The sequence below is a fragment of the Cololabis saira genome, chromosome 4 (genome assembly GCF_033807715.1).
Source record: "Cololabis saira isolate AMF1-May2022 chromosome 4, fColSai1.1, whole genome shotgun sequence".
In the NCBI taxonomy this organism is placed as follows: Eukaryota; Metazoa; Chordata; class Actinopteri; order Beloniformes; family Belonidae; genus Cololabis; species Cololabis saira.
This window is the reverse complement of record NC_084590.1, coordinates 15,862,739-15,877,693: the sequence shown is the minus strand read 5'-3', so window position 1 is coordinate 15,877,693 and position 14,955 is coordinate 15,862,739. Positions and strand designations below refer to the sequence as shown.

Sequence of the window (14,955 nt, the reverse complement as noted above, 5' to 3'; positions counted from 1 at the left end):
TGGGATAAAAATATATAAAAAAAAAAAAGAAATGTGATTGACTGTGTGTTCTGTGTGAACTGCAAGGGAGGGAATACAGGAAGAGTGTGCAGGATATTGGGAATTGTGTGTAGTGTTGTGAGAAATGTGTGGTATGGAATGGGAATTTGAGTCTAGAGCAGTAAATGTGCTTGGAGTTCAGCAGGATTGGTTCAGCCACCTGAAACATGAGTTTCAGGTTGTGCACATTGTATCTGATGTTCCAATAAATGTGTTTAAAGAATTGTGAAAAACTGTAAAAACAGATCACTTAAAATGCTGGGGTGCTAAAGTGCTGAGTAGTGAAGTACTGGAGTATTGCACATCACTACTCAGCACTTTAGCAGCCCAGCATTTTAATATATCCTATTATCCTATCCTAATTAATGTGCTATGAACAAAGATTTAACAATACAGATACGGTATATACAGATAAGCAGATGTACAGTATTTATTTTTTATTGCAGTCACTTACAAATCTATGAATGATAACATCTCAATGTTTTATTTTCATTATCAATAATAAAAGGAAAAATATCCAGGTAATGTCTGACATGAATACAAATGACTGAAGATGATGTTATATGAAGTTGAAGCCAGCACAAAATATCAAAGAAGACCAAAATGTGCAAAGTAAATTGTTTATTCACCTATGCGCTTCTTATGCATCATTTACTTTATTAGTTTTACAGTCAGGTTAACAGGGTTTCTTACAGTTTTTGCCCGTTGCTTGAACACATTTTGCAAAATTTCGCTCATTGTGCCAAAACTCTACACACGAGTAAGCATGACACAACACTGGGAAATATACCATTCACATCTGTGTCAAATTGAAACTCTACTATCACTGCCTAAACTCTGCTATCAAAACCTAAAAATACTTGGTCAAAATGTAACTCTGATGACAAAATGACACACACTTGTATCATATGCATACACTTTCAGATCAGGGAGAACACACTAGTCTACTTTATATAAAACACTGCAGTCTTTGATTTTGTTTTTTTTATTTTTGTTTATTCAGCAGGCACATTTTCAAGCAACCAAAAAAAACAAACCAAATAGGCCTACTCAATGTTGTACATAGTAACGTGAACTAAAAAAAAATAATTAGAAAAAACACTATACTGTAAACACATAATTGTGCATACTGCACATGGGCTCATGTTGTGTGAACAGGCGTTGGCGTCCTCCCCCAGAAGGTTTTCTAGAGAAATACAAACACAAATTGTCATCAGTTTGATTCTTTTTCTTACAGTACTTCGTATATAATGTATCATCCACTGTACTGAACCCTGCAATACCCTGTACATGTGATGTGGTAATGTGATATACTGTAGAGTGCTGTAAATACCATCTGAGTAGAAGGTAGAGAGGGGAAAACATACCTGTTTTCCAGTCTGAATGTTCTTACAGTATTATAGATGCCACTGTGTGAGGTGCGGGTGGACTCTCTGCCCAGCTTCCCTCATTGTCAGGCCATGATCTATAACATGATCCACCAAACTTGCCCTTATATCGTCAGATATGGAGGTCCGTGCATTGCCTCTTCGACCTTGTCCTTGCCCTCCTTGTCGTCCTCTTCCTCGTCCTCTTGCTCTCCCTCTGCCTCTTGCTCTCCCTCCATCCATGCTTGCAAAGTTCTTGAAATGGCTAAACTGAGGCCTTTTTGTAGCTGGCTGATTGGTGTTACGTTTAGCAAGCTAGTGCCTTCAGGTGTGTATTTGAGTGGTTGCAATTAACCGATGTGTTTTGTATTTTGGAAACATGTGTTTTCCAAATGGCACCCTGAGATTTCATTTGTGAACGAAGTGTCTTATGTATGAAATAGAGTCTAGTATGCAGGACTAAGTGTGTTGCAGAATTGCAACTAGAGTGCAAAGCAGCACTTTGGTTTAAGGTATGGGTACATGTGTTTGAGGTATGGTAACAAAAGTTTCAAGTTGTGTTACTTTAGTTTAAGCAGGGGTCTATAGTGTTCAAGCAACGGGCAAAAACTGTAAATGGACGAGCTAGAAAGCGCAAATGTTTTATCCTCAACTGGTGCTGCAGTCATGTGGACAATGTAAATACATTCATGTAACATGTAAATACCAGTTTGTGAAAAACTATGTGCACCCCCTGACTTAATAGCCTCAAAAACCTTAAGAAACTCTTATCTTTTTCACGTCACTATTATAAACAACATCCCTTAGTTTTATTGAGTGGATTCATTTCTGAACCCATAACAACCCAGAGACAATTCTACTAGAGGAAAACATGAGGTCATAACAGAGATGATGTGGGATATATCTGCCCCAGGAACCTCCCAGGACATTAGAAGCAGTGTGACCCCTGTGTCACCGTGGGTCCTTATGGGATATTATTAAATCATTTAGGTTCATCTGATGTGTAGTCGCTTCCTTTTACCTACGTCCTCTCGTTCTGATGTTTTTCATGTTGTGTTTGGCAGCTGAATGAAGAACTGATCCCACTGAGTCACTTCCTCCACTGCAAGTGGATGGAAACATTTTTATTGGACTTAATTTTACACTGAGCTCAGATAAGAGCTCACACAACACGTGAGATTTCTGAGAGTGAAATAAAGCTGAATCTTTGTACGTCAACAACGCTGAAGCTACAGAAACACAAGGTCATAGAAGAACAACAAACAGTTTTTACTGCTAGTGATACAACCAATATCTGCACATTCCTTCATCCTTGAGGAACAAGACAAGATGAACTGTTTGAGTATATAGGATATTTAAGAAACTCTATTTCTTTTTTTGATGTGGGGTCAAACTCATATCTTTAAGGTCAAGTTTTTAGGTTGCCACGTTTATACTTCCTCTCCATATACCCCCATATACCTCTCCATATTTAACAACAATGTTGGCAGAACCTTTTTGTTTCAACCTAAAAGGGTCATTGATGTATAATCAGTTTTACACAAAGGACTTTTGGATCAGGTGACTAAAATAAAGCCCAAGCAACCCTCTGAGAGAAACCTTCACACCCCCTTCATGGTTGTCTTCAGTACGTTTAGATGATCCCTGAGATATTTCTGAACTCCTTATCAAACTCATGTGTAACTCAGAGCTCAGGCCTGAGATTACATTTAGGTCAGGAAACAAAGCATCTTCACATCTGTTCTATCACAAATGTTACGTGTATCGTCGGTTTTGAGCTTAAAAGCAAATATAAAACATCTAATCCGTCCTGGCCTCCATCTAGCAGATAAGACGGGACGAACATGAGACAATATCAGAGAAAAGCAGGACAGCGTGTGTGAGATTCCAAGTACACTTGCAGGTCAGGAAAGACCAAACAAAAACACAGACAATGTGCTGCCCCAGAAGAGACAATGACTCTAAAGGCAGCAGGAAACACCCAGTTAGCTAGAAGGACAGCAGGGACAACAGGGAAAGTGACAGGTGAAACTCTAACTTCTGAACATACGACAGGAAACTGACAGCAGCTGAGGCAGTGATTGTCTGACTTTGGAGGTTTTATAACATTTATAAGAGGTTCCCCTTCTCCCTGGAGGCTCCGCTCTTCTTTAGATTATTCTTTAGATTATTTAACCAGTTTATAAGGTAAAAAAACTGAATACATGCATTAGTGCTCCTGCAAGTGAAAGCATCTCTCTATCTGCAAAGCTTTGCCCTGTTGCATCACATACTGATATATATATATATATATATATATATATATATATATATATATATATATATATATATATATATATATATATATATATATATATATACTTACTAAATACTGATAGGAAATTCCTAAGTGTTATGCAGAGTAAATATATATATATATATGGCAGAGTGTGTTCAGCTAAATCATATGTGAACCCACCAGCCAACAAACAAAATGACCAAAGATGGATAAAGAGTGTAAAACAAGCAAAAGGACGTGAGTGCTCCACCAAAACCTCACTTGATTTATCAGATATAATATAATACAGGCTGGAACTAAGCCAGGGAAGATAAAGACGTCAATTATGTCAAATAACATAACATTCATTCGACTTCTGGATCTAGATCAAAAAAGAAAATGAAAAAGTTCAGGCCAAAACTGGTACAGGATGCTGCCCAATTTCTGTGCTCGTTCTGCTCATTTTTCTCATAAAAAATGTTTTTTCTTAACATTTTCACAAATAAAAACATAACAAATTTCCATGTGACTTTCTTATTGAATGGAAATCTCCCTTTTCATTAGACTATGAGCTGTGTCAACAGACTATCACGTATCCCACCTCACGATCAACTGTGATTAATATTCCTGGATTTTTAACAATATCTTAAGAGAAAATGAATATGGGACGCTACAATATCAGTGTCTCTGGACTCATCCTCAGCATGAGAACCAGGAGCACGTTATTGTCTGATTCAGGTCTTTGTTGATGATCAGATAAAACTCTCGCATCAGACTCTTTGTCTCCCCGACTGTGGAGTTTTATTTCCCAAGGTGCTTGAGAGCTGCGCTCTCTTCATCAAAACACTTCTGAGCAGCACGCTCTTGAGGGATGGGAACCAGAAACTGCTGTCCCAATCCAGGCTATTATGTACCGAACAATAAAGAGCTAAACGATGCCATGAGATCACCTGTTGTTGTTTCATAGCAGAGGATACTTTAGCTACTGTCTTACCCTGGACGTGTGGGAGGAGACCTGTGTGCAGTACCTGTGTGTGTTTTTGTGTGTGTGCTTGCATGTGAGGAGGTGGAGCTCTCACCTATGGCCTCCTTATGGGATGGATCTGTGCAGCTCCATCAATAAGAAGCTACAGTCCTCTGTTGCTTTGAACTCTTAGTTTCACAAACTTGCCTAAACTTCACAGTCCCTGAAGGAGAGGAGGTGGAAACTACAAACAACCGTAAGTTTTATGCTTCTATCCTCATAAAAACATTCAAATTAAACACAATAACAACTTACACACAACAATAATCAGTAATTGGTAACTAAGTAATTGTAATTGGTAATCCCGTAGTTCCCAATGCCTCTGCTTTTCTAAAGATAAAACTGTCCGGTGCAGCTGTGACACAGTTGGGCAGTTTGATGCTGACCATAACACATCTGGAGCTTAAGGATCATTTTCACTGTGACTGTTTGTATTGATAAATAGCTTTAGGCATAGTGTTTGCTGGTTTATCAAAGTCATCTTTTTTTACAACTAGCATAAAAACATAATTTTCTTATCATTTACTTTTTGATCAAATGTATTACTTATTATTATATTATATTCTAAAGAAAATGCAGGCTGAAAATACTAAAATACAGGTTGTATGACTTGCAGATTACTGAGTTATGCTTAGTCATACTAGGCTGTGGACCAAACGTGGGCTTGTTCACATGATTTTTCACACTGAAGTCGGTGGGCTTATTAAAATCATCCATTAAACATTTAAACATATTTAAATGCAGACCTCATGTCTACCAATACTGCTTCGATTCTTTCAAATTAGACTGAGTCATCTCAGCAAATGGTCTACTCTGTACTCAGGAAGTCTGAACTTTATTTTCCACTTTTTTCCCCAAGTGAGATTTTGTGTTGGTTGTACATTTAAAAGCGTGTTTGCTCTGATCCACATGCTCAGATGGCTGCACTAACCCTGTTGCTCCTGTCGGGACCGCTGTTTCTCTGCAGCCGAGTAGAGGCTCAGACCGCCAGCATCGAGGCGCTCAAACAGGCCGCTCGTAAGTCACACAAGCGCATATTTTTGATCCTTTTCCTCTCTTCCATTCATGCATAGTATTTATGTTAATTGCTCAAATGTATTGGAGTTTATAGTATTTGTGAAACCGTTTCAGAGGGACGCTCATCATTTTCCATTTCCCACCTTCTCTCCCTCCTATTCAAGTCAAGTGGGAAGGTCCGCTGACCTGTAAGAAGTGGGACTGCGACTGTACTTTCAACCGCCAGCGTGGGTGCTGCTGTGGAGCCAATGAAATGTACCGGATTGAAGAAGAGACCTTCAGAAGACTCGGTCTTTTGTGGCACCAAATCATGACACTGAACCACAGAGTTCAGGCATTGACAGGTAATCTAAGAAGGTCAAATGTGTCGTCGTGACCGTGTGGAACTACGCAATAAATCTCCCGCTCTCAATGTCAGACGACCTCAAGGTGGCGTTCATGGCCTCCATGGATCCAAGTGTGGCCGTTTCGACCCCTGGATCTAGTGAGCGCTGCTTTGGGCCCTTCAACACTAATGTGCCGATCCCCTACTCATCCGTGACCCTCAACGCTGCCAACGGATACAACCCCTCATTGGGTAGGGAATTACAGCAGGAAGGGTCTCAAAAGACACTTTACCCCCCCCATCATGCAAGACTCACGTGACTAATTCCTGATTTCCCTCCCCAGGTGTGTTCACTGCTCCGTTTCCTGGCATTTATGTGTTTTCATTCACAGTCTACTCCTCTGTGGACAGCAATGGGCGCCTCTACCATAAAGTAAACTCTAACTTCAACACGTTACGCCTGCAGCCGGCGGTCAGCTTTGTGTCTGAATTGGTGATTTGTTGATTGTAGGTGGGGCTGATGAAAAACGGAGTGCTGGCGGTCAGTGTGTGGGAGAACAACAGAGAGGATAGTGAAGACAGCGCCTCTCAGGTATAATGAGAGGAGAATTAAAATAAAATAAATACCTGTGCAGGTTATTTCCCTTTGACCCTGTTTCCTCCGTGTCTCTGTTATCAGATCGTGACACTGGATATGCAGCGTGGGGATCAAGTCTACCTGGAGCTGTTGTCTGGGAGGAAGCTCTGCACAAGTCTGCAACACAACATATTTACTGGTTACATTGTTTACCCCGACACCGCGGAGTGAGACGTCAGCCGGACACCCAGACTTGTTTCACCTTCGGTAAATCAATCTGCACAAAGCAAAAACACAAACTTCTTCACAAGTCCTCCCAGATGTAGGTCTGTGATCTGCTGTCAAACATGTCCTTTAGATGACGAGCCCCGGCAGCAGGTACGAGAAAGATATAGTTTGTATGTTGTACACTTATGATCATATACAGCGAGATTTATATTTTGTGTATTTCATGATAACAGAAAGTCCTGTTTGACTGGAAAAAGCTTGTAAATGAATGACCTCAACTACACTGAGAGATCCTGAAATTGGTTTGATTTGAACATATTAAAAGTTTTTATCTGTCAGGTGGTTGATATTTATTTCTAATCCTGTGCGAACCCTCATCGGCCATAAACGGAGGTATGAAAAGAGCAAACGGACACAGATGAAGATGGATTATGAAACTTAGATGCTTCAGTTGAGACGTAAGAGACCTGAAACAAGTATTGAAAATACCAGACGGATGGTGATTTTTTATTTATCATCTCTGTGTGATTAACATAGCTTAAACATAGAATAAAGACTTTAAACATTTCCTTCCGTTGTGTGTTAATCAAAATCAAGAGATGAAAACGGGTCGACTAGATTCTGTCTCCTCTCGCCTCCGGGGGAATATCAGACTTGTGTTTGTGAGACTCATGTCAATCCTCTCAAATTCAAATTCAGCACAGACTCTGGACCCTCAAATGAAGGAGAAGAAGCAACTGCACATGTCAGGGTCAGGGAGCTGGAGAGGAACACAAGACCATCAGAGGCTCAACATACAGAACGTTACAACCACTTTGTTGAAAAGGCTGCAGAAGACTAGAGACAACCAACAACACTGGATGATTCAGTTATCCATTGATTTTTATAGAAATTCAAAACCTATGGAATATACACAATCAAATACAAGTACAACTTTACTGAAGGCCTTATTCTATATGCTGAAATATCACTGTTATTGTTTTTCTTCCTGATCGTTGCAAATGATGCAAAACCCATTAGGTCTGAAAGCATGAAGCTTGAGGTGCTGCATCTTTAGGTAATGCTCTAATAATCAAGTTTATGTTGAAAATAACTGTATTTTATTTTATATTCCAGTCTTTTTTTCTGCTTTGGGTATGTTAGACAAAAGGACTTTATTCTTGGTAAACTTTTTCCTGAAAATTCATAAATAAATAAATAAATCTGATCCATGATCTTTAGTTTTATCCCAGAGGTGTGACATTTTAACACACTAAATATTATTGGCTTTAACAATCTGATGATTGTTCTTTCACACATTTTAAAAACTTAGAGGAATATCTGAATTAATTAAATTGCTGAAGCAATTTGAAGCAACTAAAATTAAACTAAAATTCACTAAACTAAAACTCACTAAACTTCACTAAACTAAAATTCACAACAGGTTCTGGTGGTCACATGTGCTTCAACGTGCAGTTGCACTTCGACTCTGGAGGGCGCCACAGATGCTAAAAGTTTGACTGCATTTTTTTTTTAAAATACTGTAGTATTTTATCACTCTAACCATTGAAGGCCACAATTCATTCCCAGCTGGTTATGACAAACAACTTTGCAACTTTACCGATTCAAAGACTTCAAAACACAAAAACATGACGTTTACCCAACGGCAGCACGGTTGAGTGATTAAATAAAAGAGATTTCATCAGTAAATGGAAGCAGATGATAGATGGCTAAAAAACAGAAATTCTTCTTTCTTCTTTGAGGTGGCCACGTACAACACACAGCGTTCTCCGGGCATGTTCAAACTCATAAAAACAATTGATACAATTAAGAAGAAAAACAAGAGTAATCATATCAGTAACAATGACAAATGCAAAAAACAAAGAAGAAACAGGTGGCAAAGAACACGCTGGAGAACTCAGGTGGGTAAAAATGCAGGAAAACAAAACCCAAACCGACCAACGTTCATCCATTCATCCACTACTCATACCGGCTTTTTTCAATTCAAGGTCACGGCCGTCTGCTGGAGCCTCGGCCAGCTCTGTTTGTGAAAAAAGACATTGTGGACCCTGAACCATTTGACCAAAGTCTCAACTAAAAACCATAAACAAGTGACAATAAAACACTTTTTGTCTGATATTTATATAAACTTAGCAAAAAATGTAAGGACATTTGTGTTTGGTAGATTATTTTCTTTGTTGTAACAATGGTGCCACATTTGTAAGGAACATGCATTCGTGGGATGAGCATCTGCCAACAGCTTATTTTGCTGTTGCTATTGACTCTTGTTTGGAGCTTCTGGTACCCCCCAGTTGTGAGCATGGATCCTGCTGCAGTGGTCAGGGTGTCTGCTCCTAGAATCGGCATGCCACGTTTGAATGATCTGGATCGAGCAACTTCAAGCTGGTGATCCACAAAACCAAGTTACAGCATTGTTTGGAGCGAGCCCTCCAACCATCTCTAAACTGAAGGCCAAGTTCCATAAAATGGGGGATGTCGGAGACGACCCGCGACGTGGGCATCCCAAGAAGACGACACCACAAAAAGACAGTCTACTCACCCTGTCAGCACTTAGGTACCGTAAGCTCTCTTCTACAGATTTGCAGTCAAGGTTTGCAGGGCGATATGGCCGCCGGCTCTTTGACCAGACAATCCAGAACAGACTTCATGCAGCCAATCTTTAGTCTCATAGGGCTGCCAGGAGGCCTGCCATGACGGCCCCTCACCATCAGGCCTGTTTGTACTGGTGTCTTCAACAAGTGCACTAGAACCTGAACATGTGGAGGGACGTTATGATCAGCAATGAACCAGATTCTGTCTACGGTTGTTAGATCATGGGGTTAAAGTGTGGAGAAGATATGGAGAACACTATGCTGACTGCTGCACTGATAGAGTAACATCTTTTGGTGGTGGCAGTGTGATGGTGTGGGGCGGCATCTCCCTCACTGGAAAATCAAGGGATGTCATCATTGGATGTAATCTCAATACAGGGATATCGAGGTGAGATTTATGCATTCAGTGGTAATCCCATATCTCCACAGTCTGGGACCAAACTCTATCCTCCAAGATAACAACACTCACCCCCACAAAGCAGGTTTATCAGAGACGACCTCCAGGGTTTGGGAGTGGAGATGATGGGATGGGCTGCCAGGGGTCCTGACGTCATCCCCATTGAACACTTGTGGGATCAGCTTGAACCTGCTGTTCTGAGCAGAGTCACCAACACAACCACGTTGGCTGACTTGTGATAGATGCTGGTTGAAGTTTGGGATCCATCCCACAGCAGTGTGAGACCAGGCTGGTGATGAGGATGAGGAGGAGGTGCCAGGCTGTTGTGGGTGTGTATGGTTTTTCACACGCTACCGAGGCTCCTGTTTGTTAAATGGATCAATTGTAAAAATGCCAATATGTGTTGTTTCCTCGAACTTCAATCATCCAATCCTCCAAACAAGTTGCTTGGCATTGGCAGAGAAGATTTCATGGGTGCAACCCTCATACTCAGCTTTGCTCCTCATCCCACAAAATGAATGTTCCATAAAAATGTGGCTCCATTTAAAAGGGAAATAAGCAGACTTTCCAACATATAAGATGTATTTCCAAGAAGCATTGTTACAACAAAGAAATAATCTACCAAACACAATTTTTCTTGACATTTTGTGCTAAGTTTATATTCCAAACAAACATCTACATTACCACACATTTCTGTTCAAATGCCTCCAGAGCACTAAAGGACTCCTTCCGCAGCATCCCTGACCTCCGGTGTCCACCAGCGCGTTCTGGGATTACCGCCACGACAGGCACCGACAACCTTACGGCCACAGCTCTGGTCAGATGCCTCCAAAATAGAGCCATGGAACACGGTCTACACAGACTCAGTGTCCCCCGTCTCCTCTGAGACATGGCTTAAGCTCTGCCGGAGATGGGAGGTGACGCTCTCTCTGCCAGACGTTCCCGACATGTGGCCACAAGTCGGATGATACAAATACAAAGTCGGTCATTGATATGGGAACCGGGGTGTCGTGGTGCCGAGTGCAAATATGGACATCCTCATGCTTGAAGATGGTGTTTGTAATGGAGAATCCATGAGGAACACAGAAGTCCAACATCAAAACACCACTGGGGTTCAGATGGCAGGGGCCGTTCCTCCCAATCACACCCTTCCCCTTGAGCATGGAAGCCCAGCAGGAGACATGGGGGTCCCCAGCAGGAGACATGGGGGTCCCCAGCAGGAGACATGGGGGTCCCCAGCAGGAGACACGGGGGTCTCCTGCTGGGTGTATTGTGTGTTGTTGCTATGGACAGGCCGACTGTAGAAATGAATTGCCCTTTGGGATTAATAAAGTATTCTGATTCTGATTCTGATTCTGATTCCCAGCAGGAGACTGGTTCTGGAGCCTGATCCATGTGTCAAGGTGAGTCCGACTATATATCCAGAAGTCCTCTACCTCGTGCAGCAGCTCAGGCTCCTTCCCCACCAGAGAGGTGAATCCCTGTCACTAGAGCCAACTTCTGCAGCCGAGGATCGGGCCACCAAGGTCCCCGCTTTCGGCCACCACCCAGCTTACACCACCTCTCCTGCTTTTGGGTCCTGCTCCTCCAGTTGTTTTTGGTTTGTGCCAATTACTTTTCCAGCCTTTTGTCGACCCTGTGTTGCTGCCATCAAATTCAAAACGACTTAATACACAAATCAGGTACATAATGTCAGAGGAACTGATGAGAGATGATAACCTAACGCTCTTGGAGTGGCCTAGACCAGGGGTTCCCAACCTTTTTTGAGCCAAGGACCAGCAGAAGTATAAACAAAAAGCTCAGGGACCGGTTGACAATTTATGTCAATTTTAATAAACATTTTAGAAAAAAACTATGCATTTTAAAATGCAGGCTATCATCAGCGACGTTAGCTGATGTTGTGGCCTTTAAAACTTGCTTCTGCAAATGTAACTCACGTTTTTTCCTTTCGAAAAAATCCACTGGTTTGTCTTTGAGAGAAGGATGTTTTGTATTTAAGTGTCTTTGAAGCTTGGATGGCTTCATTGCTTCGTTGGCGAGCGTTTCTCCACATAAAATACATAGTGGGTTTGGCGCCTCCAAATCGCCCGTTGCAACAAATCCGTATTTTATATACATAATGTCGTACTTGCGATTAAAGCTTTTGCTTTTCTTTTTGGTAGGATTTTCTACTTGTTCATCACCATTTCTTTTACTCGAACAACCAGTAAAGAAACGGCTCATGGAGGTTTGCTGAGGTCCGCTCATCTCTGCAGCAGACTGTACCTAACCTGCATACAGCACCTGTGCATGGCGCTGTTCAGTCCGGTCGGGTACCAGAACTTATTGTCCGCCAAGCCATGACAGGGCTGCCACTCAAAGAAACACATTTCGATTTATACAAGTTTTGGATGAAATTATATGACAAAAAAATGCAAAAATTGTTTTCTTAAATTTAGTATGAGGTTGCTTTAATTATGTGGCAAATGATAATAAACACGAGAAAGATGGGTACTTCAATGAAAAATAGATATTTTATTCAACTTTGCTGCTGTTCATACAAAAAGTAAATAAAAAACAACAATTTTTTTTCAAAGATTTTCACTTGAAATAAGTAGAAAAATCTGAGATTTTTTTGCTTGTAATGAGAAGATAAATCTTGTTCCACTGGCAGATTTTCCTACTTATTTCAAGTGAAAATTGACTTGAAACAGGTGAAAATTGTCAAATAAGTTATTTTTCTGGTGTTATTTTTCTGGTGATGACTCCAAATGTTGAAATAGCAGTAAAACGAAAGTTACGCCTGTAACTACGGTTCTATGAGTCCCGGATGACCGCCAGGCGGTGCTGTAAGCACTGGATATCTCCCCTCGCGCATGCGCATGTCGAGTACAATACCAACAATGTCACGTCACCCGTGACCCCTGCATGACCCCCGGAAGGGGTATATCTTCCGGGGTCAAGCATGGGATCGGCTCCTAGAATCTTCTCGCGAGCACGAGGATTCGGAGTGACCGGCAGGCCTGGCGGTCATCCGGGACTCATAGAACCGTAGTTACAGGCGTAACTTTCGTTCTATTTCGTCCCTACTGACCGCCAGGCGGTGCTGTAAGCACTGGATGACGAATACCAACAATGTCACATAGAATCCCGGTCACATACCTCACTGATCAGGGGCAGAAGGACCCGGGAGTAGAACCACGCCCAATGGTTGGGGAGTGGCGACATTGATCCGGTAAAACCTGGAGAACGTGTCCGGCGACGTCCACGAAGCTGCTGCGCAGATGTCCTCCAGAGGCACCCCCTTCAGGGCAGCCCAAGAAGCTGCGACGCTTCTGGTCGAGTGGCACCTCACCCCCACTGGTAAGGGGCGGCCACTGGCCCTGTAGGCGTGCTCGATGGTGTCCACCACCCAGTGGGACAGGCGCTGTCTAGAAATAGCGCGCCCCCTGTTAGGGCCACCATGACAGATAAAAAGCTGCTCCGACCGTCGCACAGGCGCGGTGGCAGCAACATAAGCAGTAAGGGCCCGTACGGGGCACAAAGGGCTCGGCCCACCCTCCGCAGGCTCGGGGTCGAACCGGGCAAGCTGGATAGGCCGATTAGCATGATCGCGTGGCAGGACCTTGGGCAGGAACGCCACGTTCGGCCACAACGTAACCCCTGAGCCATCCGGGTTCCACCTCAGGCAGTACCCGCTGACTGACAGGGCATGTAACTCACTGACTCGCTTTGCTGACGTCATAGCGAGGAGAAAAGCCGTCTTCATAGAAAGACACTTCAGGTCCACCTGGGCCAAGGGCTCAAAAGGTGGAGAAGAGAGGGCACCTAGTACCATAGACAGGTCCCACACCGGGGCCCTTGGGGTCCTCGGGGGGCGCAGCCTCAGAGCTCCCCTAAGAAAGAGAGAAACCAGCCGGTGGCACCCCACGGTGGCATTCTCGACCAGGGCATGTCGTGATGAAATGGCCGCCACGTACACCCGTAAGGTGGACTGAGCACGGCCATCATCCAGGAGGGACTGAAGGAACTCCAGGATCGTGGCCACAGGGCAAAGCATAGGGTCCTCTGCCCTGTCCGCACACCAGGCAGAGAATCTCCTCCACTTGCACTCATACTGGAGGCGGGTGGAGGGCGCACGAGCGTTCAAGATGGTAGCCCTGACGGGCTCAGTACAGCTTGACACTAACGGGTCGGGCCCTGCAGTGGCCAGACCCAGAGTTGAAGGCGACGGGGGTCGGGATGCCAAATCCGACCCCCCAGCTGGGACAGAAGGTCCCTCCGGTCGGGTAGGCGCCATGGCGTGCCGCAGCAGAGCCTCCGGAGTAGTGGGAACCACGGTCTCCCCGGCCAGAAGGGGGCCACCAAGAGGAGCCTGTGACCTCTCTGGAGGACCCTCTGCAACGTCGGCAGGATTAAAGGTAGTGGGGGGAACGCGTACAGGAGCCCGTCGGGCCACTCGTGCCCTAGGGCATCCTGACCCAGAGGACTGGTCTCCTCTGTCCAGGAGAACCAGAGGGGGCAGTGAGCCGAGACGCCCGAGGCGAAAAGGTCCACCACCGCTCTGCCGAAGAGGACCCAAATCATCCCCACTACCTCCGGATGAAGCCGCCACTCTCCTGGGGGAGGCTTGTGTCGGGACAGGAAGTCTGCCACCTGATTCCTGACCCCTGGCAGGTATATCGCCCGCAGGCTGAGGAGGCGAGGAGCGGCCCACGTCAGAAGGCCCCGGGACACCTGCAGCAGCTGTGCAGACCCGGTGCCCCCCTGGTGGTTGATCTGGGAGACAGTGGACACATTGTCCGACCGAACCAGTACGTGCCTCCCCCATAGGTGAGGTAAAAAGTGCTCGATTGCTCGGTGTACAGCACGGAGCTCTAGCACATTGATGTGGCGTGTGCGGTCCCGCGCAGACCACTGCCCTTGGGCAGGCCTGCCGCGCCAAACAGCACCCCACCCCGAGAGGGAGGCATCTGCGGTGACAGTCTCCCGGAAGGAGGTGATAGTGCCCATGGGCACACCCCCCAGCAGGAATGCCCCGTCTTTCCAGGGTGCCAGGGCATGGACACACACCCGCGACACCCTGACTAGCCTGTGCCTGTGCCTTTCGGCATCCAGGCGAAGGCTGTTCAGCCACATCTGCAGGGGGCGTAG

At 44.3% G+C, this 14,955-nt stretch overlaps 1 protein-coding gene across 1 annotated transcript; it reads left to right on the top strand.

Annotated features, from left to right (window-relative positions):
• Nucleotides 1–4,825: 4,825 nt before the first annotated feature.
• Nucleotides 4,826–7,122, top strand: cbln18 (cerebellin 18). Its single transcript, XM_061720231.1, has 7 exons — nt 4,826–4,883; nt 5,605–5,704; nt 5,869–6,048; nt 6,123–6,281; nt 6,374–6,462; nt 6,541–6,621; nt 6,709–7,122. The coding sequence occupies exons 2-7, from the start codon at nt 5,605–5,607 to the stop codon at nt 6,835–6,837; spliced, it is 738 nt and encodes a 245-aa protein (XP_061576215.1). The 5' UTR covers nt 4,826–4,883; the 3' UTR covers nt 6,838–7,122.
• Nucleotides 7,123–14,955: the final 7,833 nt, after the last annotated feature.